Here is a 24,990-nt window from a genome sequence, read left to right on the forward strand (position 1 = left end):
TCCCATTCTTCTAGGACCCCCTCCTTAGCCAGAGCCCCCAGTGTCACCCACCTACCCACCTGGACCACTGATCTCTCTGCCCTGGTCTCCCAGCTCTGGCCCTAACCCCCACCCCCCAGTCTGTCTCTTCCACAGCAGCCTGAGAGCCTGTGAACACCTGAGTCACGTAATATCCCTCCTTCCCTTAGACTCCTCCATGGCTCCCATCCCCCTTAGAATAAAAGCTAAAGTCCTCCCTGCCCTCACATCTTTTCCCTTTCCCTCATTCACTCCACACTGGCCTTCTCACCAAGCAAGGCCTCATCTCACAGCCTCATGCATGTGCTGTTCCCTCTAGCTGGGTCATTCTTTCCCAGATACCTACATGGCCCCTCTCTCACCTCCTTTAGGTCTCTACTTAAATTATCTCACTTCCTTGGTAAGGCCTCTTCTGTGGGACTTCTACTTAAAACCACCACCTCCCAAATCCACATCTCCATCCCCATCACTTCTGTCTGCTTTATTTTTCTCTGCGGCACTCCTCCCATCAAACTTTCCCTTCATCTATTTTGTTTATTGTCTGTCTCCCTTCATTAGAAATGACAGCTTCATAAGGCAGGGACTTTTGTCCGAAGCCTCCTGAAAAACTACCACACCTGCAGTTACACAGACACAAACATGACTCTCACCTCCCCGTGTGTACTATCCGTCACGCGTGCTTTAGTAAGAACACAAGCCAGGCCTTTCTAAAAGCAATGATTTGAGTCCCTGGCCCATCTTCTCTCCCTCCCCTCAGTGCCCAGAGTCCGGCCAGGGCAGATTGAAAATGTTTATTATTTGTCTTCTCAAATATAAAATCACTCTCTCCCCTGGCATCTCATTAACCCCAGGTTGAAAATCAAGGATAAGAATCACATTGCTAAAAAGAACAGGCCTATCCCTGCCTCCTGCCCTATCCTGCACTCTTGCCCCAGCTGAGGGAACAAAGGGCAGAAGTCATGACCTCCAGACTCTCAAGCAGCTGACTGAGGCCTTCCCGATGCTGGGCCTCATGTGAGGTGAGGGGATCCAGGGGGCGCTGAGCCCTGACTGGCTGGGCAGGGGCAGGATCCTGAGGTCCGTCAGTGTTTGTCAGTGGAACGCATGTTCAGGGATGCTAGACGTCCCAGCGGGCCACGGCGAGTGTTGGTGGCCAGCCGCTGCTGTGCCAGAAATGACTGGGCATGGGCAGGTGCCCGCTCCTCCCCAGCTCGCTGCTGCAGAGCCATGCCCTGGAGGGAGGAAGGGGGCACGGTTGGGGTCGAGTGAGCCCACGGCACACCCTAGTACTCCGGCCGTGGGGACGAGCACTCACCATATTGTACCAGGCACTGATGAGCAGCTTTTCTTCCTGCTCCCGCTGGCTTCGACTCTTCTCAAAGTCCATCTGCCAAAGAGGCAAGAGTCAAGGGCCCGGATATGCTGGGGCAGGAGGTTGAGGGGGGGGGGCGGGCAGGGTGGGCAGCGACAGCGAGAAGGGATGAGGACGCCTACCTCCAGGTGTCGGATGCGGACGTCCCGCTCCCGGAGCTGCGTCCTCAGGGTGTGAAGTTCTGGGGGTGCCCCTCCGGGTGGCCGCTGTTTGGGTTCCAGGGTCTGTATGACCTAGGGGTCGGGGAAGACACAGCCAGGGTGACCTTGGCCTTTCAGGCCCCTGGATGTGTTGGGCCGTGTTCAGGGTGACGGCTCACGGCGGTGGTGCAGGAGTCTGTGATACCATGGGGTGCGGCAAGGGCGGAAGTGGAGGGCACAGGGGTGCACGCTGGCGGGAGGCGCGACTCAGTGGGACGCGGCAGCCTCGGCAGGAGGCCCACGGAGCACCCGGTGTCCTCACCGTGCGCGCTTTGTCCACGTAGCGGCGGTACCGCTCTTCCATGGCCCGCAGGTCCGCGTCCTTCTTCTGCAGGCTGTGCTGCAGCTCCTCGATACGCCGGGCTGCTGGGGGGGGGGGCAAGGTGACCCCTCAGCTCCCGGCCAAGCTTGGCGCCCCCCCCCCCCAAAACCCACGCAGCCGCTGAGGCCCACTCACTGCTGCTGTCAGCGGGGGGCTCCAGCTCCTCGATATACTCTCGCTTCCGCTGCAGCTCCAGATCTGCCTCATGCAGCTTCTGCCTGCGGACGGAGGAAGGCGAGCCGCAGGCTGACCTCCGGGCCCCCTTCCCTTCCTCCCACCGGTGGCCACAGCCTAACCGGCCGGCCAACACGCGCCTGCCCGGCTGCAGAGATCCCTCTGTGTGCCCCACGCCCCGAGCACAGAAGCCGCGTGCCCTGGTCCCACCATCTGCTCAGCCGCTGGAGTCACAACCTTCCACACCCCCTAGTCCGGTGGCCCCTGGGCCAGCCCCCCCCCCGTGTGTCCACTCCTCTCCGCGCCCCGGCCCGCCTACTGGCACGGGCACCATCACCCCTTGCCGGCCTCTTCTACACTCAATCTCAATTCCTTTCTCCACCCAGCAGCCAGGGATCTTTCTAGCAGGCAAATGTCTTCCGACCAAAAGAAACGCCAGGTAAAAAGCTACAGTTCTGCTGCCTGCCGCAAAAGCCGAAGGATCTGATAACGCCCCCTGCCAGTGAGATGATGATGATGATGATGATGATGATGATTATTATTATTATCGTGCACTGGATATGGAACATAGTAGAAAGACCTAATAGAGAAACCTGGGCTATGTCTCAGGTTACCAAGGCACGTGCCCTCTGAGCCACCAATTCCACTTTCGTGATAAATTCGCACACAAGCGAAATGAGGCGTGTGCAAGGTTTTACTCTGCTGCACTGTTGGCAACCGCAGATACCTAGGATGACTTAAACACGTGAGGCCCTTCGCAAAAAAAAGGCTACAGGCCAGCCCTTCTGGATTGGAATTTTACAGGTGAATCAAGCCCTAATGTTTCCATATAGCCATCCTCTGTAAGGAAATAACTTTTTCCGTGCTCCCGGTGGGCGCAGGCTACACTCCATCTTTGGTGGAACTGAGATGGGTCACACAAGTCATTTTCTGGAAGGCCCGATTTCCCCACGGACCCCCAGTTGACAAAGGCAACAAAAACCAATTCATAGGGCGACGTTCCCCAGCCGTCTTCTTAAGGAGGAGAAGCCAAGTGCAGACTAGCAGATAGCCCGTTACCTTTCACGTAACTAAGGAATCAGAATAAAAATGTATATTCATATTCACTTGCATGTGCTTAAAAAACTTTGTAAGGATTGTTGTAATAAACTAATATGAATGGGGGTGGGGTGGAAACTGAGTCAATGGGGGGGACTAAGAGGTATACCCCTTCTCTCTATATTGCTCAGTATATAGATCTCTATATATCTATTTTTAATAAAATTTGTTTTGAGAGACAGAGAGAGAGCGAGCAAGCAGGATAGGGGCAGAGAGAGAGGGAGAGAGAATCCCAAGCAGGCTCTGCACTGTCAGTGCAAAGCTTGATGTGGGGCTCGAACTCATGAACTATGAGGTCGTGGCCTGAGCCGAAGTCAGATGCTTTAACCAATTGAGCCACCCAGGCACCCTATATTTTGGTTTTTAAGGTATGAATGTAATAGCTACTTAAGGTAGTTTTTTTTTTAATTTTTCCAAGTTTATTTATTTATTTTGAGACAGAGAGAGATGCAGAGAGAGAGGGAGAGAGAAAATCCCAAGCAGGCTCTGTGTTGTCAGTGGAGAGCCCAATGTGGGGCTTCATCTCATCATTGTGAGATCATGACCTGAGCCAAAACCGAGTTGGGTGCTTAACCAACTGGGCCACCCAGGCACCCCAAAATATTTTTTTATTAAATTTTTTTTTAATGTTTATTTGATTTTGAGACAGAGCATGAGCAGGGGAGGAGCAGAGAGAGAGGGAGACACAGAGACACAGAACCTGAAGCAGGCTCCTGTCTCTGAGCTGTCAGCATAGAGCCGGACATGGGGCTCAAACTCATGAACTGTGAGATGATGACCTGAGCCTAAGTTAAGTTGCATGTCTAATCCAATGAGCCACCCAGGCGCCCTACCCCCAAACAGTTTGTAAGTTTACTTTAATTTTTACTAATCTCTGCACTCAATGTAGGGCTCGAACCCATGACCCTGAGATCAGGAGTCACATGCTCTACCAACTGAGCCAGTCAGGAGCCCCCAGTTTAGTTTCTTTTTTTTTTTTTTCTTTTTTTTTTTTATGAAAAAAGGGGGCACCTGGGTGACTCAGTCGGTTGAGTGCCCAACTTCGCTCAGGTCATGATCTCACGGTTCGTGAGTTCGAGCCCCATGTCGGGCTCTGTGCTGACAGCTCAGAGCCTGGAGCCTGCTTCGGATTCTGTGTCTCCCTCTCTCTCTGCCCCTCCCCTGCTCATTCTCTGTCTCTCTCCCTCTCAAAATAAACAAACATTAAAATAAAATGAAATGAAAAAGTAAAAGGCAACTGTCATTTGGTCATGCTACCTTACTGAAATTCCCTCCATGGCTCCCCATTGTTCCCCCAAAACAGTTCTTACTCCTTCCTTTGGCTCATGAGACCCTTCTTGATCTGAACCTTCTATGTTTCGGCTTCCTGCTTCTCCTCATAAGACACCCAGTGTCCCCCGCACCTGTGCCCCAGACTCTCCTTCCACCCGAGTGCCCTCCCGCTGGGACTCACAGATGCTCCTCCAGCTTCCTCTTCAGTAGGGTGGACTGGGGGGAGAGAACAGGCACTGGGTGAATGGGGGGTCCAGACGTCCCAACTCCATCTTGGGGTGAGGGTAGAGGGTGCCACCCTGGGCCCACGGTACTTACGATGGACTGCAGGGGGCATCGAGCAGCAGGGAGGAGAGAGAGGAGGGTTACTGGGGGGCACGAGGGAGGGCCAGGCAGGGAGGAGGTGGGCACTCACATCCTCCGTCTTGCCCCCCTGCTCTTGCAAGGCCTTCTGTAAGTCCTCCACCTGGGCCCGCAGCTCCAACAGCTGCTGCTGGTTCAGCCTGCAGGAGTGCGGGGCCGCTCAGTGCCTGCGCCCGCCCTCCGCCCCGCACCCCACGCCCCCTCCACGCGGACCACCACCCCCCCCCCCACGGGTCCTCACCGCAGCTGCGTCTCCAGCCCGTGGCGCGCGCGGTTGGCCTCCTCCAGGTGGCGCTGCAGCTCCTCCTGCCGCTCCCGGTAGGCCGCCTCCTGCTGGCACAGCTGCTTGTTCTCCAGCTGAAGCCGCAGGAGCGTCTCCCTGCCGACCGGGGAGTGAGCAGGGCTGGAGACAGGTCAGCCCGCAGGCCCGCCGGGGCTCTGGCGGGGAGACTGGGCGGACAGGGCTAGCAGAGGGACAGAGCCCCGGGGAAGAGCCCCGTTAGATCCTAGGGAAGGGTCAGAGTACTGGGGGCCCGGCCTAGGCGTGGGTGGGCAGAGCGCTGGGGAACCAAAATGGGAGGGGTTTTGAGCTGGGCCTGGGGGTGGAGCCAGGCGAGGGCGGGGCTACAGGAGCAGGTTAGAACCTTCCTAAAAGCAAGACTGCGGGAAAGCAAGACGCAGAAAGGGGAAGAAACTGGGGTGGGGGAGTTCATCGGGGCAGGACAGAGGGCACTGCACCTAACAGGGTCTACACTGAGGACAGGGCTATGCCCTGGGGGCAGAGTCCGACGGTGAGCAGGGCTGAGGGTAGGATTTTTTGTTCGGTGGGTGGAGCCAGATGGGTTGGACCTAATTTGCGCACTGAGGATGGATCCCCGAGAGGCAAGCTGGGGCTGGAGGGCTTGCCTCTAGGCAATAGGGCTAGAGCTCCGGCCAAATAAGGGCAGAATTAGGAGTGAGTGGGCCCAGGAGCCAGGGGAGGACTTGGGAACCCAACACAGCAGGCCAGGCTAGTAGTAGGTGCCTGCACTGGGGGCGGAGCTGAGGGTGAGCTCTGGGTGCAGCTAGACCTCGGAGCGACCCCAGGATACCTCAGCTCCGCAGGTAGGATCTCTGCTGCCAAGTTTTCCACAGCTGGTGAGGTGGGATCCAGCGAAGGGTCTGGAGAGTGTGGGAAATGTCTTCAGGTTGCTGCACAGCTCCTGCCCCCATCCCTAGGGTTCACTTTCCAAGAGTCATCTTTGAGGACTCAAGTTCAACCAAAAGACTGGGTTAACATAAGCCTCACCCCCCAACCTGACAGCGGGCAGTGATGCTCGCCCCGAGTTTGCCCTGATCCCCGGGGACGGCCCCTGCCATTTCTTTCCGTTCTAGCCTGTCTCCGAGGTGGCCTAGATCTGTCCCCGGCCTGGACAAGGCCTGGGACGCCTTTTCTGTCTGCCCTAACGGCACCTTAGGCTACCCGTGCCCCAGGCCCTTAGGATGACAGGCCTCCAACTCACCGGCCTGGGTCAGCCCCCGAGGCTGCAGCTGGGCGCAGCGCAGTTCCTCATTGGCCTCCCGCAGGGAGTCCCGCTCTGCCAGCAGCCGCTGGAGGGACGGGGTGCAAGACGCCACTTGAGGCAGGGTTGGCTTCCTGGGGATTGGGCTATGCTAAGATGGACAGGGTGGGGCTTGGACGCGGGACTTCGGCCTCACCTCCTTCTCCTTTGTCACCAACTCATACTTTTCCTCCAGGTTTCGACACTCGAATAGCCACTTCTCGGCCTTCATGGCCTCCTCCTGTCGCTGGCCCTGAAGTTCCTGAACCTGAACACCGAGGAGGGGTGAGAAAGCGGGGTTTGGAGGAGGGGCAGGGACTGAATACAAGGTGAAGGCATCGGGCCCCGCGGGACCGGACCCAGAGAACTTGGAGGGGCGGGGCTTACAAGCCTAGGGAGGAGCTGGCCTGCCCGAAGGGCGGGTACCTACATATAAACGAGGCGGGAGGCTAGGGGCTCGGCAGCACGCTGAGGACCCGCCAAAGCGAAAGGGGCGAGGGGTCCAGCGGCCTAGAGCACCACGCCCTCCGGGCTCTGCCCTGATCCCTGCCGCACCTGTCGTCGCTGTGCCTCGAGCTGGGCACGCAGTGAGCCGGCCCGGCGTAGCTCGTCCTCCAGCTGCCGTGTGCGCTCGGCATGGCCCGCGTTCCGCTCCTCCAGCTGCCGCACCTGCCGCCTCAGCTCCCGCAGCTCACCCAGGCGGCGCCGGCAGCTGCTCAGCGTGGCCTCCAGCTGCCCGGCACGCTCAGAGGACTGCCTGGGGGAGGAGGCAAGTCGGGAGAGGAGGCCTGGGTCTGCGGTCAGGGTTCAGCTTGGATCTGAGGACCCCCCCCCCCACCCCCACCCCCCCAGGTAGGGGAAGGTGTCATGTCACCTGGGGATGTGGGGGTTCAAGGTGGTGGACCATGAGGGTCAGGAGCCAGCCAGGGCCTGGTGGGTTTTTTTTGGGGGGGGGGGAGGGGTCTTTAGGGGGCACAGAGGGAGCCCTAAGTATCAATTGTTAGCCCAGGGTCATAATCAGGGTTCCTCGGGGGCGGGAGTGAATAGAATGACTGAGGCGTTACAGGGGGAATGATGGGGCCCAGAGGCTCTGAGGAGCCCTCAAGGACACTTTGAGGTTACGAGGTGGCTATGGGATCAAATGAAGGCACGGTGAGGTCCTTCGGGGCAGAGCACTGTGTGGTCCTTTAAGATGCAGCAGGGATTCTCTAGGCACTCTAACATTACAGGGGTGCTGGGGGTCACAGGAGAGCCTTTAGAGGCTACAGAAGACACAGTGAAGTCGAGGGAGTGGGTGTTGGGGGGACCCACCAAGTGCTTTGGGATTGCAGGCGTGCTGTGGAGTCACGAGAAGGAAATGTCCTCTCATGAGGGGCACAGATGGGTGAAGAAGGGGGTGGCAAAGTTATCGCATTGGGGGTCCTGGAGGGCACAACGGGATCCTGGGGCGTGATGGCCCCTGGCCAGCACTGGAGCGGGGGCGGGGGGCTGGTAGCTGGGGTCGTGGGGATGCTACAATGTCTGGGGAATATAACGCGGGCTCAAAAGGGCACACTATGAGGTCCTGGGGGGCACCATAGAAGCAGGGATCCTGGTGGCACCCAGAGGACGTGGTGGAATCCAGGATGGTGCAGTGGGGTTCGAGAGCTGGGCCTGGGGGTGGAGCCAGGCAAGGGCGGGGCTACAGGTTAGAACATTCCTAAAAGCAAGACTGCGGGAAAGCAAGATGCAGAAAGGGCAAGAACTGGGGTGGGGGAGTTCATCCTTTATGAATGTTCTAACCTGCTCCTGCGGCCTTGCCCTTGCCTGGTTTCCCCCCACCCCCCCCCCACCCCCCCACCCCCAGGCCCAGCTCAAAACTCCACCCACTGCACCATCACTGTGGAGTCCAGGGGACACTGGGAGGGTTCACCGGGCATTTGGGGGGTTTTGAGGTACTATGGCATCAGAGGGACGCTGCGGCAACGACAGTAGGCGGTGGGGACCCAGGGACCCACCACTCACCGCAGCTCGTCCATCTCATCCTTGAGGGCCTGCGCCTCCTGGGCCAGACTGGTCAGTGCCTGGTTCCGCTGCTGCAGCTCAGAGACCTCCCGCTCCAGCTCGGCACAGTGCAGACGCTCATCTTCCCTGCCGTTCTCCAGCCTGGAGGGGTAGGGAAGGAGGGGGCACTCGAGGCGGCTGGGCCCACGCCCATCCCCTGGCCTGGGGCCCAAACCCCGGCTCGCCGCACCTGAAGTTCTCCTCCTGCAGCTGCTCCAGCTGGGACTGCAGCAGCAACAGCTTCTTAGCAGTGAGGCCAGTGGCACCCTCACCCTCTGGCCGGCCCGCCCGTTCCCGAAGCACCGCGTTCTCCTGTGCCAGGCTCTGCTTCTCCTCGGACAGGAGCACCAGCTGCCAGCAGGAGGCGCAGATGAGCTGGAGTCTGGAAGGGAAGGAGGCAAGCAACCCGCGCTCCCTCTCCGCCAACCTCAACCTCACCTGCCGCTCCAGGTCCAGACAGTGCTGCCGCAGCTCATCCCCCTCATCGGCCTCCTCACTCAGGAAGTAGTACCTTCGGGACTGGGGAGGGATTGGGGGGGGGGGGAGCGGGGAGGGGCAAGGAAGTCAGGAGTCCACGGGAGGAGACTGGGGGAAGGGAGGCTGGCGTCTCTAGTGGCAGAAAGGAGTCAAGAAACTCTCAAGATCCAAGGGAGGGCTCGGACCCCAGGGGACTCAAGGAAAGGTGATGTGGGGACACTGGTGACCTGGCGAGGGAACAGGCTAGGACCCTGAGGGATTGAGGTGGTTTACACACGTAAGGACAGGTTCCTCCTCCTTAGGCAGCCCTGAGAATCAGTGATGGATTTGGGCCTTTAACAAGGTCCCCCGCCTCTTACCTGGTTATCAAAATTCCCATATGTTTCTGGTGACAGGGAGTCGGGGGTGTCTTTGGTCATCAGCTGGAGCAAGGTGGGAGGACAGTGAGATGAGCTGGGCCCTCTGAGTGTGGCCTTGAAAGCTTCTACAATCCAGCCTACGGACCTCTCAATCCTCCTGCGCCCAAAGCCAGTTCTCCCCAATAACCCCAATCTAGAGGCTGCCCTCCCGCAGTGTATCCAGCAGGGAGGCTGGGTCCTTTGAGGGTGCTAAATGGTGACTTCGAGCTGGCAGACACCTGAGACAGGGGCATCTGGCCAACTGAGTTCCAGGAAGAGCCCAGAACTTACCAGGGCAGAGCCCATGCCCAGTCGCCTCTGCCCTGATGTCTCCTCCCCTGAAGCTCCTTGCCACATTGGGCACCCCCACTTACCTCCTGGATGGCTTCCATCACCACATGCTGAACTGATTCCTCTAGCGTCATGATTCTCTGGATGTGCTCTGGGGATCAAGGTGGGGAAGACTGAAACGTGGGGGTACGGGATGAGGAGGATTTTCTCAGGTTTTCCCCTGGGGATCCTCTAACCACCCCCCCCCCCCCGCCCCATACCCTGCTTTTTCTCGCAGCTGATGGCACAGCCAAGCACCAGCTGAAGCAGCTTGCCAAGCTCTTCTGGGTCAGAGAACTCGCCAATGAGGCTCACGTCTGGAAGGTGCTGCTCCAAAACAGGATGCCCCAGGACCTGAGGACAGGGAGGTAGGGGTGCGAATAGGGGGCATTGGGACTCACCGACACCCATCTCCTCCCAACCCAACCCCAGCTCCTAAATTCTGTTTATGGTTACTCACATCCTGGGAGTACTCCAATAGGCTCTGTAAGATTGTCTTCAGATTGCTAACCTAGGGAGGTGCAAGGAGTTGTGTCCAGGGTCCCAGAGCCCCCCAGAAGGAGCCGAGCAGCCCCCACTCTGAATCTGTCTGCCCCAGCCTTTTTTTCTCTGCCTCACTTCCCAATTCCTGGTCATTTCATCCCTGTTTGGTACCGTCCTCTGTCCTCCCTCCTAGGGGCGACCTGTCTAGTTGCCTGCCTTTCTTGTTCACATGTCCCCAGAATCCAGTCACGTCTCACCACCTGCCCTGCCACCTTCTGGCCCTAGCCATTTTCATCTCTCACTTGGATTATTGCACCAACCGGGTCTCCATTTCCACTCTCGCTGCCTACTCTGCATTCCTCTCCAAGCAGCCAGGGGGAGCTTTGTTAAATCCCAAGCCAGGTTGTCTTTCCTCTCTGCTAAAATCCTTCCTTGACTTTGCGTAGCACTTAAAATAGAATCCATCTCCCTGCCCCAGCCTGCCCCGCTCCTGATGACCTCATCCACCATTTCTGCCCCCTTGTTTTCTATTCTGACCTCCCTGCCTTTCCTCGATACACCAGGCTTCTTCCCAACCTTGCACTGGCTGTTCCCAGTGCCTGGAACCCTGTTCCTCCAAATTTCACATGGAGATCAGCCCATCGGGGACAACCACCCACCCAGTTGCCCTCTCTCACGGCCCAGCTTTTATTGTCTTCATAGAACTTATTGCCACTGGAAGTTTATGTTCGTGTGTGCAGGTTTTTGTCTGTGTCATTCCTTGCGGCACACCCAGGCCTGCTCCTTAGGAGCATGAAAGAAGAGAGTTGGCTGGTCACCAGACATCTGTCTCTCTTCCTGGCCAAGTTGTCTGTGCATCACCCAGGACGTGTGTCTGGCTGACCCATCACCCAGGACATGTCTAGCTCAGCCTTCCCTGATGATCTCTTCACCAGTCTGTCCCCCAGTCATGAGTCCACCTGTCACCTTCAGCCTCCAGTTGGGACCCGGGTCCTCTGAGATGCCCTGGAGCCACGTCTCGTTGAACCAGGAAGGATCTCTGGGGGCGAGAAGGTGGGATGAGCTGCTGGGGGACCCTTTCGGGACCCTCCCCCTCAGCCCCACTCACATCTGGTTCAGCACATAGGCTATGGCGAGGCCACTGCTCAGGTCCTGGGGGCTGGTACAGGGGGACGGGACATGGAACGTCTGCAACTGGGGAGGAAGAGGAAAGGGCAATGGGCAGTTAGGGCCTGGGAAAAATCGAACCACTCCTCTTTCGCTGACTTTCCCGGTCAGCGGGAACCTCACACGGTTGTCGGGGACTGCTCTGTGGCTTTGGCAAACCAGCTCCGCGGAGGAGTGGCCACAGCTCACCTGGGACTGGAGGGGGCGTGGCCTCACTTCACTTGTGGTCAACAAACCCCGCGCCACCGGGCCAGGGCAGAACCACGAGTCACCTGGTCCCCACACGCCCCACGTGACCAGGCCAGCTCACCTGTGCCCTCACCCACGTGACCCAGCCGCGAAGGGGCGGGGCCTCACCTGTTCTTTCCTTGCAGACCTGCCACGTGACAGGGGCGGGTGCTCAGGCTAGAGTCCAACCGCCCTGCAGGCCGAAGGCCCTTTCCTCCTCCCAGCCCCAGAACAGAAGGGTAGAACGAACCAAGGCCAGGGCTCCCAGGCGAGAAGAGCGGGCGCATACCTGGCCCTGGCCCCGCCCCCGACCTACCCAGGTGAGCAGAGACCCGCATAGCTCGGCCTTGTCCACGCTCATGGCTCCCGATCGGATTCGACCTCGGCCGCGGAGCCCCGCCACCGCAGCCGCCTTCTGATCCGCCACCAGCGAGCACCCGCAGCCCCGACCTCCCGCTCGGCCTAGAGCGCCGCCCCGCCCCGCCCCCTAGGCGCAGGCCCCGCCCTAGACACGTGGTCTCCACCCGGCGCCCGATCATACCTCCAGTTCCGCCATCTTGGATCCGGGCAGCACTTGGGCGCCCGCCCTGCCGCTAGGGGTCAGTCTGGGCCAAGCTTGCACATCCCTAGCGCAGACCCGCTACCCCTCCTCCTTGGCTCTTTTTGGCGGGGGGAGGGTAGCGGGAGACCTCAGGATAATTCCTCATCTCGTGAGGCGGAGCTATCCCACCCTGCTATACGGGCTTTTTCACGTCCTCTCTCTTCAGCTGGAAGAAATTCTGGCCCCTAACCACCTTATGACCGGAGCCTTTATTTGCGCGGGGAAGGGGCAGGCCGTAACACATTCTACGAATTTCGAGGAGAGCTCCTAAAGGGGTCTTCCCAAGTCACCACTTGGGAGTCTTGCCTCAGGGGTAAACGGGACACGAGCGTGGTCCTAGGTCGAGGGCAGGATGAATCAGCTGGACTCAGGTCTTGGGTGAGGTACAGACACCCTTGCCCAGTCTGGATCCATTTCCACAGAGCTTCTCCTGCACCACCCTCCCCAGCCCCGAACCCCCTTAGGTCCTCCGGCTTCAGATCGCAGGACCTGGCCTCCCTAGTGCCCCAGGCCCACCAGGGGGCGCGCAGACTGCAGGAACGCAGCCTGCGGGGAAGCAACGTGCCTTTTCTGAGACCCCGCCTTGGCGGTGGAGGGGGCTCAAAGGAAAGCGATAACAATAGTATTTAATAAAATCGCAGTCACCATTTATTGAGTGTCTACAGTGTGCAGACTCTGCGCTAAGCGATTTAAATATATAGGCGGCTGAAATCTCCCCACGACTCTAGGTGGCAAGAGCTGTTTCAATTCCTGGTCGCAGGAGTTAACAGAGGTTCTAAGTGGCTTGGGGGGGGGGGGGTAGTCCTGGCCCGCAGCCTTTGGCGCCAGAGTACCCCCGGCAGCTCCTCTCCCACGAGGCGGGCAAGGTAATAACCAGTAATTAGAGGTTATTAGCTGTACCTGGAGGGAGGGGCGGGCTCTGCTTTGGGGGTGGGTCTAGGTCTGAGGGGAGGGGCGCTGCTCTCTCCAGCCCAGAGTTTGGCACCCGCGACCCTGTCCTGGAGCGGGTTGATCAGGATGACAGGAGCCGCCACGCCGCGTCACAGCAGCCCAGTCACTGTACCATCAGATACCCAGTTACAGCCCACTCAGAAGCGCGGCCGCACGCACGCGAGGGCCTCCCGGGCCCGTCTACACCCCCATATCTCCTTCCCGCGTTGTTTTCGGCCTCCAACCCCTGGGAGCGGGGTGAGAGGGAGGAGGGAAGGGGACAAGGGCCGGCAGTGCCGGCTTCCGGACTGGGCTGCCTTCCGGCGGGCGTGGGAACAACTGCCGCTGGCTCCCCCCTTCCCGCACCCACCGGAGGAAAGGGTGCTGCCAGTAGGGGGAAATGGGGCCACGCTGCTCCCAGGTAAAAGTGGACGATGGCCGGAACTACGTCTATTACAAGGATGGGGTGCTAGGAATATTTGTGGGAGGGCCCGGTTGCCCAACGTTGGGAGACATGCTGTGACCGCCAGATATTTGGTGTGGGGTACCCAGTATTTGCAAAAGCCGCAGGGATCTTGATGTGTAAGAAAAATGTGGGAAACCAGATATTTGGGGCATGGACTGGAATTGTCCTAATGTGATTATGGGCTTTCTAGATGTTCAATGACCTGAGTCCCCAGATTTTAGGAAAGGTCTGGGTGCCTCAATTTGGGAGAGGATCCATTAACTCTCCATTTGGGGCGGAAGGGATTCTTACGTTTGTGGGGAAAGGAAGCTCCCATGTTGGCAGGGAAGAGCAGCAATCTCTATTACGGGATGTAAGGAATCCCACTGTTGGGGGGATCCGGGTACCTTCAATTCAATGAAAGGGGTCACGAGCCCTCGTTTCGGGACAGGAAACCTATTTTGGCGGAAAGATGCGAGCCTCCATTTTTGGTGGAGGGAGCCCCCAAATTTGGGGGATGGTCCAGAGGCCTCCATTAGTAGGGACGGAGAGTGTGGGTGGGGGCCGGCAGCCCCCAGCTGTCTTGGAGACCCCACCCCCTCCTGCCTGTTTCCAGGAACAGCTGGGCCCAGCCTGGGTTGTACTGCTGGGAAGCCGGTGACTCAGCCCCTCCCTGCGGCCACAGCTGGACCCCGGCCCGTCCCCTCCAGCTTTCACATCTGGGCAGAGACCCACAGTCATGAGGGCTAGGACGGGGACCCTGGGTGCACACAATTGGGAGAATGATGCCCTTTCCCCAGGGCCGACCACAGCTGCTGGGGGGACACCATGCTCCATACGAGGAGGGACTCTGGCAGGCCTTTTGCACTAAAGACTGACATTTGGCCGGGAACTCCCATCCTGTCCTCCTCCTTTGTGTGTGTGTGTGTGTGTGTGTGTGTGTGTGTGTGTGTGTCTCTAGGAATTTATGCAACAGACTACCTAGGATTTGATGGGAGTGGGGAAGCTGATGGGGACTGGGGCACAACGCTTCTCTATATGCGACCTTGCTTTGTGTCTATATTCCTGTGTCATTTTTTTTTTTTTTTGTATGAGAAGTGAATGTGTGACAATCAGTCCTTCAGTGTGGCTTTAGATTGTGTTTCTGTGTGACCATGTCCTTTCTCTCCATCACGTGGCTTTCTGTGACAGCATGACCCTGGCATGTATATCCTTGATTTTTCCACACCCCCCTGACAATCTGAGTGTCCCTGTGTGTGGCCTTGTGGGTTTGTCTGACTCTGACTTGTGTGCCCTATTTGTGATGACCGTGAGACAGCATGGCTGTTGTTTCTGTCCCCACCGTGTGTCTCTGTGCCCCTACAATCTCTGTGATAAGGCATAGCCGTGTTGCAACTGGAGTCCTGATGTCCAAGACTTTGTATCTGTGGCTTACTTTGTCTTGATGGTGATGGTATGACCTTATGAGTATACCTATATATGCCACCTCTGTATGGAGATGGCCTTGTCTGTCTCCGTAAACAAAGAATGACAGGTGACCCTGTCCGCGTCTGCTGCGGGGTTTGGCTATAGTACTGAACGCTTGTGCCATTGTAGGGCAGGTGTATCCTGTGTCCGTGTGACACTGTGGGTCATCAGAGAGTTTGTGACCTTGTGTGTGTGGGGGGGGGGGGGTGTCAAAGTCACACGGGACACCACGTCCAGCGGAGGCGGAGATGTGCGCAGTGGGCATCTGACGCCCCACTTCCCACTGCTCTATGCCTGGAAGGGCCCCTCCCGGCACTGCGGGGGCGCGTGCGTCGTGCGTGACGTGAGACACGACGGGGATCGCTGCATGCGTGGAGCCCGACGCGGTCGTGCGTGCGAGCGCGGGGCGGGGGGATGGGCTAGCTGCGTGCGCGTGTGCGTGGGCGGCCACGGGGGCTGGCCACGCGGGGCATAGCCCCGCCCCCCCTGGGGCTTTGGGCGCGGGTGAAACCCGGGAGGGGGCCGCCGTTAACCCCTTCCTGGCGGACCTGAAACTGGTGGCCCCTCGACAGAGCGCGCGGGGGCTTCCCCGGCGCACCGGGGCCGTCCCTGCCGAGAGAGGAACTCCCCCCATTGGAGCTGGGAGGACCACCCCCCAGTTACCATGGGAACCGGAGCTTCCCGCGCGGCCTGGCGCTCGCTTCCTCCCCCCGCCCCCCAGCCTCCCCCCCACCTCCTGCTCTTTCTGCAGCTCCGTAGTCCTTCGGCAATGCGCTTCCCGCCCCTGGTCTCTGGGGAAGGGGGCTGGGGTCAGCGAGGCTGGAGCATGCGTGACTCAGGCCAGCGCGGGGTCCCTTGGCCGCAACCGACCTTGCTCCCCCATCCCCGCCCACGTGACTCACCCTTCGCGGCTTTCCCCGAGTGTGAGTCAGGCCCCTGGGGAGGGGGCTCCGGGCTCTGAGACCCCCTCCAGGCCGTGGGGGCTGAGAACCAAGTTCTAGGGGGCCCTGGGCTGGGCGGCGGGGGGTGGGGGCAGATGGTGTTTTCTTAGCCAGACCTCGCCAAGGTCGCTAGAGGTGCCTCCCCCCACCCCCCAAGCCTCCGGGAACCCAGCTCCCACCCCTCCCCCCCCCCCCCCCCCCCCCCCCAGCCCACAGGAAGTTTTGGCAGAGCCCATCGTGGCGACGAAACGGTTAAAGCCGTTTTCTTATTCATTTCAAACAGGGGCCCCTTTTGACTCAGAGCTAGCCGGGCGCCCCCTTGAGCCAGGCCTCACGGGCCCTGGGTTTACACTCCACCCTACATGTACCATTTTTAGAGAAGGGAAGGAAGGCGGTTGATGAGCTGGCTGAGGGGGGCGGGGGGGGGGGTCTTGAGTAGCATTCAGAACTGGGTTCAAATGCTGCCTCTGTGGTCATTACTGCCTCGGTCTCAGTTTCCCCATCTGAAAATGGGGGATAATTATACCTGGCCCATTGTGTTGTTGTGGGAATTAGGTGAATAACAGAGGGGACGCTTTGCATCCTGAGCTGGGCAAAGGAGTAGGAGGAGGCCTGGCAGGCAGAGGAGGGCCCAGGTTCCTCCTGTCTCTCAGGCCTGGATGTCAAGGTGCCCAGCAGAAGCCAGTCCTTGCGGGGCGGGCTGTGCCCCACCCAGGCGCGCTGAGGCCACGGGGTTCATCCCGTCCACCCCCTGCCCCAGGCGGGCACCCAGGAAGTGAGAGGCGGGGCAGGAATGAGGCGGAACCTGTTGGGCCCGTTGCCTCCCCACCTCCCACCCTCATTCCGGGGCCCTGACAGGCCACCCCCCACCCCACGCTGCAGCCCCACCCCCGCTGCCCTGGACGCCTGGGTCCTGACCCAAGGGTGGCCAGAGGGAGGGGATGTCGGCGGAGACAGCGTCTGGGGAACATCCTGTGGACTGCTGGCTGGACAGACTGGAGGGTCAGCCCCTCCCCGGGCAGGGCAGAAATCATCGGCTGGGGGCAGAGTAAACATGGCCCAGGGAGGCCAGACTTGGGGGAGGGGGTGGCACAGGGACTACACACACACAGTCACCCCGAAAGAGACCAGTCCAGACACACAAACCCTTGTCACCTTGGCCACAGAGAGACTGCCACGCAGGGACACGCTGACAGGGTCAGACGCACATCTGGGCAAGCCGACCCAGTGACAGCTATCACGCCCAGGGCAGTGACAGTGCGGACTCAGGAGCAAGACCGAAATGCTGCCCAACCCGCGAAGACACTGGCAGGTCAGAAGCCCGCAGGCAGGGCCCGCGTGACGGATAAATCAAGTGGGCACACAGGCAAGATGGACACACTGACCACGACACGCACAGAAAGACACTGACTTTCCCAGCGAGAAGCACACACCCCGGTAGACAGAGTGCCACGCTCACATTCACCCCGAGACTGACACGATAGGCCAGCGAGACAGGAGAGAGACCTAGAAGAACTGGGTGTCGGACGCAGGCAGGCAACACGCATCTCCATAGACTCAGAAAGAAGACACAGTCGCTTTCAGCACAGGTACCTCTACTGCCGCACAGGAGATGTTTAGACACACACACACACACACACACACACGCCACCGTCGGATCCTGACACAAGAAAAAGAGACACGCGCACACACGCACACGACCAAGACTGCCAGCTCAGAAAGGGACTCCGAGGCAAGAGACACAAACCTCAGCCTATGGAGAGGACACAGATACGCCATCACCCAGAGCCCCAGCCACCCACACACACTGCCCACACCCTCCAAGGCTCCAAAGGACACTAAGACACAGCCTTGCAGATTCCCAGTACCTCAGCAGTAACACACACAAGTCCGACCCACCTACAGACTAGACAGAGGCAAGCAGACAAACGGACATATTTACAGACATGGTCTGGCCAGACAGTCACGCCCAACACAGAGAGGCACGGACAAGCCACAGTCGGACATTCGTAAACACACTGGCACAGGGACACCCTGACAGGACCTGTTGGCTAGCGCGCGCGTGCACACACACACACACACACACACACCAGATGTGAACAGGTCGGCCCTGTGAACTCCAAAACAACAACATGGGTCGGCCACACGCAACCTGTTTCATGCATGCACACTCACCCACCTCCCCGTCCCCTAAATCGGACAGTCCCTACACACCCCTGCAGGGCTGGGCCAACACACAGACGCATGCACTGAGGAGGCAGGCCTCACACGCACTCTCACACGCCCTGACAGGCCAGCGACGTGCAGACCCACGGCCAAACAGAAACACACAAGCTCCCGGACCGTGCTGAGGTGCTGTGGGTGGGTCTCTGTGCTTTCCAGCCTGTTTCTGCGCCGCGCCCCCCCCCCCTCCGCATCCTGGTGCTTCCTCTCTCCAAACATCGCCCCCCCCCCCACTTCCCTCCCTCCCTGCTGTTTGTCACTTCCCCTAGGAGGCCCAGCTCATCAGGCCCAGTCCTTGGTGGGGTGTGGGCCTATATTTTCACCACATCCCCTGTAGAGGGGGGCACCCAGGATGTCTGCCGTGTTCAGGCCCCCCAAGACCTTTCCAGCAGTTGGGGGGACAGAAGTAGCTTTGTGGGAAACTCCCCTCATGCCCAGCTGAGTCAGCCTGAGGAGCCAGACTCTCCTTCCTGCTTCCAAGAAAACCCAGAAGCTTCCTCTCCAGGAGAGGGGGTGAGGGACCCCCAAACCGCAGAGGTGGGGGAGGGAGGTGGCTGGCAGGCCAGGGGTTCCTGGAGGAGGGCCTCCGTGATCCTCAGCCTCTTCCTGCCCAGCTGTCTGTCCACACCCAGGGGCAGGGACGCGGGAGGCTGGGTGCTATGACTTGTGGGTTCTCGCCCTGGCCTGCCCACTGGCTGACTCACGGGCAGCCCCCGGCCCAGTTTCCTGGTGAGGGCTCCGGCTGGTCAGTGGGGCTGGGGCAAGGGGGTCACCAGGCTATTTATAAGAAGGAGAAGTCCCTCAAGGCCAAAAGCCCCAGAGAGACCTGTGGGTGGGGGTGGGTGAACTTCCTCCTTATTCCGCTCCCCAGGCCCCAGGCCCCAGGGCGTTGGAGAAGTCTGGGCACAGACTCCTCAGCCAGATGCTGATCTGAAGCCCAGGGGCTGGGCAGGACCCAGCTGCCAGTTTGGGCACCCAGGCTGGGTGGGGGAGGGGGCTATCCTTACACCCTCCTCACAGCCGGCCTTGGCGCCAGTGGGGCGGCGTGAGGGGGTGGTGCCCAGGCCACAAGGGTGAGACTGGCAGGGGCCTGGAACCGGCTGTACCAGCTCGGCTGGGCCCCCGCCCTCCTTTGCTGGCCCAATCCCCACCCCCTGCTCAAACACCCATGCCGAGTACATGGAGGAACCCGACCCCACTCCATGCTAGCCTGTCCCCACCCCCACCCCTCAGCCCTGTGCCCAACTCCCATTTCTCCCCAGATTAAAGGAGACCCTTCATGAAATGGCCTGCAGAGCCGGACACACAGTTGGCACAGCATAAACACCTCTCTGGTTGTGAAAATCCGCAGGATAGTGGCTAATACTGTGGAGCCGGACAGCTCAGGTTCTATTCTGACTCCAGCCCTTGTAGCTATGGGGCTATCAGGCAAGTTCCTTACCTCCCTGTCTCAGTTTTCTTGTCTGTTAAATGGGAACACAAACAGCATGCGCTTTGCTGGGTTGCTGGAAGCGGGCAATGAGTGCCTGGCCCATGTTAAGTGTCAGCTATTAAAATAATAATTATTATTCCACAGTCTGTCTGCCTATCTTAAGTGTCTCTGAGTCTCACTGTTAGTCTGCATGACGCTAACCCTGCCCCCGGTTTGTCTCTCTGGTCATCTCTCCCTGCCCTGACCACCACCCCCCCCCCCACATCCACTTGTCCTTGCTCCAATCTTTGTCCTCCGTCTGGTCTCGACCCTCTCTGGGCCAGCCTCACCTCTCTCCAGGACTCCCCTGGCATGGGCAACCTCAGCACTGGCCAGCGCTGATTCACTCTGGCCTCCTGGCCTCTGGGACCTGCAGGCTGGCTTCCCAAGATGCTGCCCTCAGGCCAGACCTGCCCAGCCCCCCAACGCTGCCTGCTGCGCCCCCGCAGGGCCCGGCCAGATGTCAGCTGCAGTTATTAGCATGGGCGGGAGACACAGGCCTGGCAGCAAGCCCGCCAGACTCAGCGGCCAGCCGCTGGAATCTCCCTTGAGCCCGGGGTGGGGTTAGGGGAGCAGTTCGAGCAAGAGGAGGAGGGGAGGGGGCACTCAGGGGTCACAAGGACCCTCCAAAGATGGGGATACCCCTAGCTTCTCATGGGACCTTCCTTTCTAACTCCACTGCTGTGCTGGACTTCCCCCTGCCCCCACATAGCTCAGTTTCTTTTTTGCCTCTTTCATTTTCCTTCTCTCCCTCATAGTTGGCGTGCTGTCTGCCTGCCTTACAAAGGCAGGCTAGCCCCCGTCCCTCAGCCTGTCTCTACCCTAACGAAGCTTCTATCTTTCCAGAACATAGAGGCCTCTCTCTCTCAGAGAGGGAGAGAGAGACTGAGTTTCTCACCTGTTGTTCCTATTGGCACACATTCTAACTGCTCGGAAGTCCCACCTTAAGTCTAACTAGGAGCCTCACCATCTAAACCTCCCATACAGTACCGGGGAAGGGGCACTGGGTTCCCGCAGATCCCCTCCCTTTGGATTTTCTGGTCTCCTCGGACTGGATGGAGATGAAGGAGACACCCTGGGGAGGGAAGGGACAACCCCAACTTCAGGTATTCCGAATGGTTGACGGACCCCCAGACTAACACAGGAGTAGGGCGCCTAGCCCACTGGAGGGAAGAGGCATCCCGGCCCCTAGGGATGTGGGGGGAGGGGCTTGGGCCTCTCGGCGGAAAGGAAGGGTACCCCACCCGAGGAAGGAGGCAGTCGTGCCAGCCCGCCCAGGCGCCGGGGGCGCCTCGAGACATTGGCCCGCCCCTCCGCGCCCTGTCGGGCCGGGGGCGAAGTCCGACCCAGGCCCGCGGGCAGGCGGGGACCTGCCGGGCTGGGCCGGGCCGGGCCCGGCAGGACGCAGCCCCAGAGCGGCTGGGTGGGGCCCAGCGAGGCGGCCGTGGGGGCCTCGGGGGCGGCGGCGGGGCTGGTCGGGACTAGCCGTCCGGGGGCCCGGGCGCGCCCTGGGACCTGGCAGATACCCGGGCTCCCGGGTCCTGGCTCGGGGCCCCGGGCCAGCGCTGGTCCCACCCCTTCCTGTGTCCTTATATGGGGCGTCGGGGAGAGACTCCTGGGCCGTCCCGCCCCCAGTCCTGCCCGCGGACTCCGGCCTGTTGCCATGGCGACCAGGCCCCGCGCCCCGGTGTGTCCCCCTCCATCGGGCTAATGGAATCGTCCCCGGACTGCCTGCCTCCGTGATCGTCTGCGGGCACCGCGGGCTGAACCATTGCCGGGAGAGGGGTACAGTGACTGGAGGCCAAGGCGGGCTGGGCGAGTTCTGCGCACCCTGGCCTCGGCCGGGGTCGCACGTCCAGGTTCCTCTTCGGAGGCGCAGAACCCGACCGGACCCTGGGCGGGGCTCACGGTCCTGTAGGAATCGAGTGACGGAGGCAGGGCCGGGCTCCTTCCCCCGGGGGCTGTTGCCACACTTCCTGCCGCGGCGCTCTTTCCCCAGCCTGTTTCTAAGGAAGGAGTGGGGTTGGGCGACCGCGCCCCGGCCGTCGGGGTAGGTTCAGGCACTAGGAGCCGACGCAGGGTCGGTCGAGCCCAGGGTCACTGGGGGAGGGCTTTGAGACGGGAACAAAGTATACAGGCGCCTAGAAGTCACCCACAAGAAGGGGTGCCAATCATGGAAGATCCAGTAATCCAAATCCTCAGAACCCTCAAAAACCCCTCCTCTCGTGTCTCAACGGGAGACCCTGTGTCATTGTCATCTCAGCTCTGAAGGTGTGTCCCTAACCTTTTAACTCTTCTTCATAAAGGCTTTGCAGATGACCCCAATGACCCCCAGCCCCTGATAGTGTCCCCATCTTCTCACCCCCGTATTTTCCCTGACTCAGCGTACCCCGGAAACCTCACCTTCTACATATCTAGATGCCCCCTCCCATCCCCAATTTCTTCCCCTTATGGAGGCCCTCAGTATCTCCCATGGACTTCAGGACCCCTACTAGTTTCTTACATAATGGAACCTCTAGCCCCTCCCATTACCCTTTTGATTCCCCACCCCCACTTTTCCTGGGTTCAGTCCTTCCAGTAGAACGTCAAATCCTTCAAACCCTCTGTACTCAAGACCCCCACACAATTCCTGAATCAGGCATTTCCTTACCTTTCCCTCATTTACCCTGCTAACCCTCCCATCTCACCTTTGTGGGGTCTCCCAGGTGTATTATCAGCCTTCCAACCCCCCCCCCCCCTCGGATACTGCGAGTCCCTCGGGCCTTTTTTCATGTGTGCCCTGGAGCCCTCCCCCCTTCTCTCCCCCCCCCCCCCCCCCCCCCCCGCCCATACACACACTTGCTCTGTATCAGTTCCTGGTATCCAGGGGAATCATCGCCTTCCCTGGAGTCCCTCCCTGTGTGCCTCGGACCAGCACCCCTTTCTTCACGCACTCCGGGGTCCCTTGAGCCCCTCCCCCCTGCAGCCGCGGCGAGCCACCCAGCCCGTGGCCGCTGTTTACAAGGACACGCGCTTCCTGACAGTGACGCGAGCCGCCTCCTCCCCTTCCCCACGCTGGAGGAGGGGGGCGCGGGGGCCCGGCTCGCGCGACGGCCAATCGGAGCGCACTTCCGTGGCTGACAATCGAGGTATAAAGGCGTGTGGCTCAGGCTGAGCTGCCGGGACCTTGAGCGCCGCCAGGCTAGCGTCGGAGTCAGCAGGGAGCGGGGAGCAGGGGGAAGCGACACCAGGAAAGCGAGCGCGCCAGACAGGGGCAGAGGGGCTCGAGAAGCCGCGCAGAGCTTCCGCGCACAGCCGCCGGCTGGCTTCTCCCGGCCGGTGCCAGCTCCTGGGAACGCGCATCCAGATACCCAGTCCAGCCACCGTCGCGGACAGAGCGCCGTTCGCTGCAGCGAGGCCCGGGGCGGCCCCGCAGGGACCCCCCCAGACCGCCTGGGCCGCCCGGATGTGCACTAAAATGGAACAGCCCTTCTACCACGACGACTCATACGCAGCAGCGGGATACGGCCGGGCTCCGGGCGGCCTTTCTCTACACGACTACAAACTCCTGAAACCCAGCCTGGCGCTCAACCTGGCCGACCCTTACCGAAGTCTCAAAGCGCCCGGGGCGCGGGGCCCAGGACCAGAGGGCAGCGGTGGCAGCAGCTACTTTTCCGGCCAAGGTTCGGACACAGGCGCATCGCTCAAGCTTGCCTCATCAGAGCTGGAGCGCCTGATCGTCCCCAACAGCAACGGTGTGATCACGACGACGCCCACGCCCCCGGGACAGTACTTTTACCCCCGCGGGGGAGGCAGCGGCGGAGGTGCGGGGGGCGCCGGGGGCGGTGTCACCGAGGAGCAGGAGGGCTTCGCTGACGGCTTTGTCAAAGCCCTGGACGACCTGCACAAGATGAACCACGTGACGCCCCCCAACGTGTCCCTGGGCGCCAGCTCGGGGCCCCCGGCTGGGCCCGGGGGCGTCTACGCCGGCCCGGAGCCTCCTCCCGTCTACACCAACCTCAGCAGCTATTCCCCAGCCTCTGCGCCCTCTGGAGGCGCCGGGGCCGCCGTCGGGACTGGGAGCTCGTACCCGACGGCCACCATCAGCTACCTCCCACACGCACCGCCCTTCGCTGGCGGCCACCCGGCGCAACTGGGTCTGGGCCGCGGCGCTTCCACCTTCAAGGAGGAACCGCAGACCGTGCCTGAGGCGCGCAGCCGTGACGCCACGCCACCGGTGTCCCCCATCAATATGGAAGACCAGGAGCGCATCAAAGTGGAGCGCAAGCGGCTGCGGAACCGGCTGGCGGCCACCAAGTGCCGGAAGCGGAAGCTGGAGCGCATCGCGCGCCTGGAGGACAAGGTGAAGACACTCAAGGCCGAGAACGCGGGGCTGTCGAGCACTGCTGGGCTCCTTCGGGAACAAGTGGCCCAGCTTAAACAGAAGGTCATGACCCATGTCAGCAACGGCTGCCAGCTGCTGCTCGGGGTCAAGGGACACGCCTTCTGAGCGCCCCCCCCCCGTACGGACATCCCCCCAGTCTGGACGACTGGGCGCACGCCTCCCACGGGGCGAGGGGGCAGGCGGTGGGCATCGGCCCCCGGGGCACCGCAAACCACACTGGACTCCTGCCCGCCCGCTCTGCGCCCAGTCCTTCCACCTCGACGTTTACAAGCCCCCTTCCACCTTTTTTTGTATGTTTTTTTTTTTTTTTTTTTTTTTCTGCTGGAAACAGACTCGATTCATATTGAATATAATATATTTGTGTATTTAACAGGGAGGGGAGGAGGGGGCGATCGCGGCGGAGCTGGCCCCGCCGCCCGGTACTCAAGCCCGCGGGGACACTGGGGAAGGGACCCCCGCCCCCTGTCCTCCCCCCTCTGCACTGTACTGTGGATAAGAAACACGCACTTGGTCGCTAAAGAGTTTATTTTAAGACGTGTTTGTGTGTGTGTGTGTTTGTTGTTCAGACTTTTTATTGAATCTATTTAAGTAAAAAAAAAAAATGGTTCTTTATTAATTTCTGTTGTCTTTTTTTTCCAAGCTGGGCGGGCGGAGGGAGGAGAATACTGGGCTGCCCCCACCCCACTCCTGTTTGTGCCTCCTGTATCTGTGTCCTCGCCAGCTCTACCCGAGCATCTTGTATCCCTATTCCGGGCGTCCAACCCTTCTCTTGTCGCCTGATCTCTGGGGTTGGAAGGTCCAGGGCGGGGACGCTGTCCAGCCGCCCATCACCTGGGGGCAGGAGGCCTGGGGCGAGACGCGCAGTGCGCGGGCGCAGCCCCGCCCAGCTGCGCGCGCTGGGGCTTTCCCCGCTGACGCAGCGGAAGCGCTGCCCCTACATGGGCCGATTCTGTACAGTGACGCGACAGCGGTCTCCGGGCAGATTCCGGGAATCCCCTCCCCCGCTCTGCCGGGCAGGGCTGCGGCGCCGGGAAGGGGGCCG

At 60.3% G+C, this 24,990-nt stretch overlaps 2 protein-coding genes across 15 annotated transcripts; one reads left to right on the top strand and one right to left on the bottom strand.

Annotated features, from left to right (window-relative positions):
- Positions 1-794: 794 nt before the first annotated feature.
- On the bottom strand, positions 795-11,966 carry HOOK2 (hook microtubule tethering protein 2). 14 transcript variants are annotated; one of them, XM_019427575.2, is made up of 22 exons: positions 11,803-11,966; positions 11,200-11,285; positions 11,058-11,130; positions 10,069-10,119; positions 9,830-9,962; positions 9,653-9,720; positions 9,240-9,302; positions 8,842-8,922; positions 8,594-8,754; positions 8,365-8,505; positions 6,916-7,117; positions 6,518-6,628; positions 6,322-6,409; positions 5,911-5,980; positions 5,061-5,198; positions 4,872-4,959; positions 4,638-4,672; positions 2,048-2,130; positions 1,853-1,956; positions 1,513-1,623; positions 1,334-1,405; positions 795-1,250 (listed from the first exon to the last, which is right to left on the bottom strand). In XM_019427575.2, exons 1-22 carry the CDS (start codon positions 11,845-11,847, stop codon positions 1,101-1,103), a joined length of 2,154 nt encoding a protein of 717 aa, XP_019283120.2. In that variant the 5' UTR covers positions 11,848-11,966; the 3' UTR covers positions 795-1,100. The 14 variants fall into 14 exon arrangements, 10 of the variants coding, with proteins under 10 accessions (XP_019283120.2, XP_053753150.1, XP_019283119.2 ...); XM_053897175.1 differs by having other exon boundaries at positions 1,853-1,953; positions 5,061-5,222; XM_019427574.2 differs by having other exon boundaries at positions 5,061-5,222.
- Positions 11,967-22,707: 10,741 nt separating this feature from the next.
- On the top strand, positions 22,708-24,564 carry JUNB (JunB proto-oncogene, AP-1 transcription factor subunit). The gene has a single exon (XM_019427564.2). The coding sequence runs from the start codon at positions 23,010-23,012 to the stop codon at positions 24,051-24,053; it is 1,044 nt and encodes a 347-aa protein (XP_019283109.1). The 5' UTR covers positions 22,708-23,009; the 3' UTR covers positions 24,054-24,564.
- Positions 24,565-24,990: the final 426 nt, after the last annotated feature.

Source organism: Panthera pardus, unplaced genomic scaffold (assembly GCF_024362965.1).
Source record: "Panthera pardus isolate Hobbes unplaced genomic scaffold, ASM2436296v1 HiC_scaffold_8, whole genome shotgun sequence".
Classification (NCBI taxonomy): domain Eukaryota; kingdom Metazoa; phylum Chordata; class Mammalia; order Carnivora; family Felidae; genus Panthera; species Panthera pardus.

What these genes read in the sequence shown, in the direction of transcription:
- HOOK2 (XM_019427574.2), bottom strand. Translation starts at nt 11,847, where the DNA reads ATGAGCGTGGACAAGGCCGAGCTATGCGGGTCTCTGCTCACCTGG. An exon ending in GGGCTGGAGACGCAGCTGCG is followed by an intron (nt 4,960 to 5,060) that starts GTGAGGACCCGT and finishes GCACTCCTGCAG; the next exon opens with GCTGAACCAGCAGCAGCTGT. An exon ending in AGGAAGCTGGAGGAGCATCT is followed by an intron (nt 2,131 to 4,637) that starts GTGAGTCCCAGC and finishes CTCCGTCCGCAG; the next exon opens with GCAGAAGCTGCATGAGGCAG.
- JUNB (XM_019427564.2), top strand. Translation starts at nt 23,010, where the DNA reads ATGTGCACTAAAATGGAACAGCCCTTCTACCACGACGACTCATACGCA.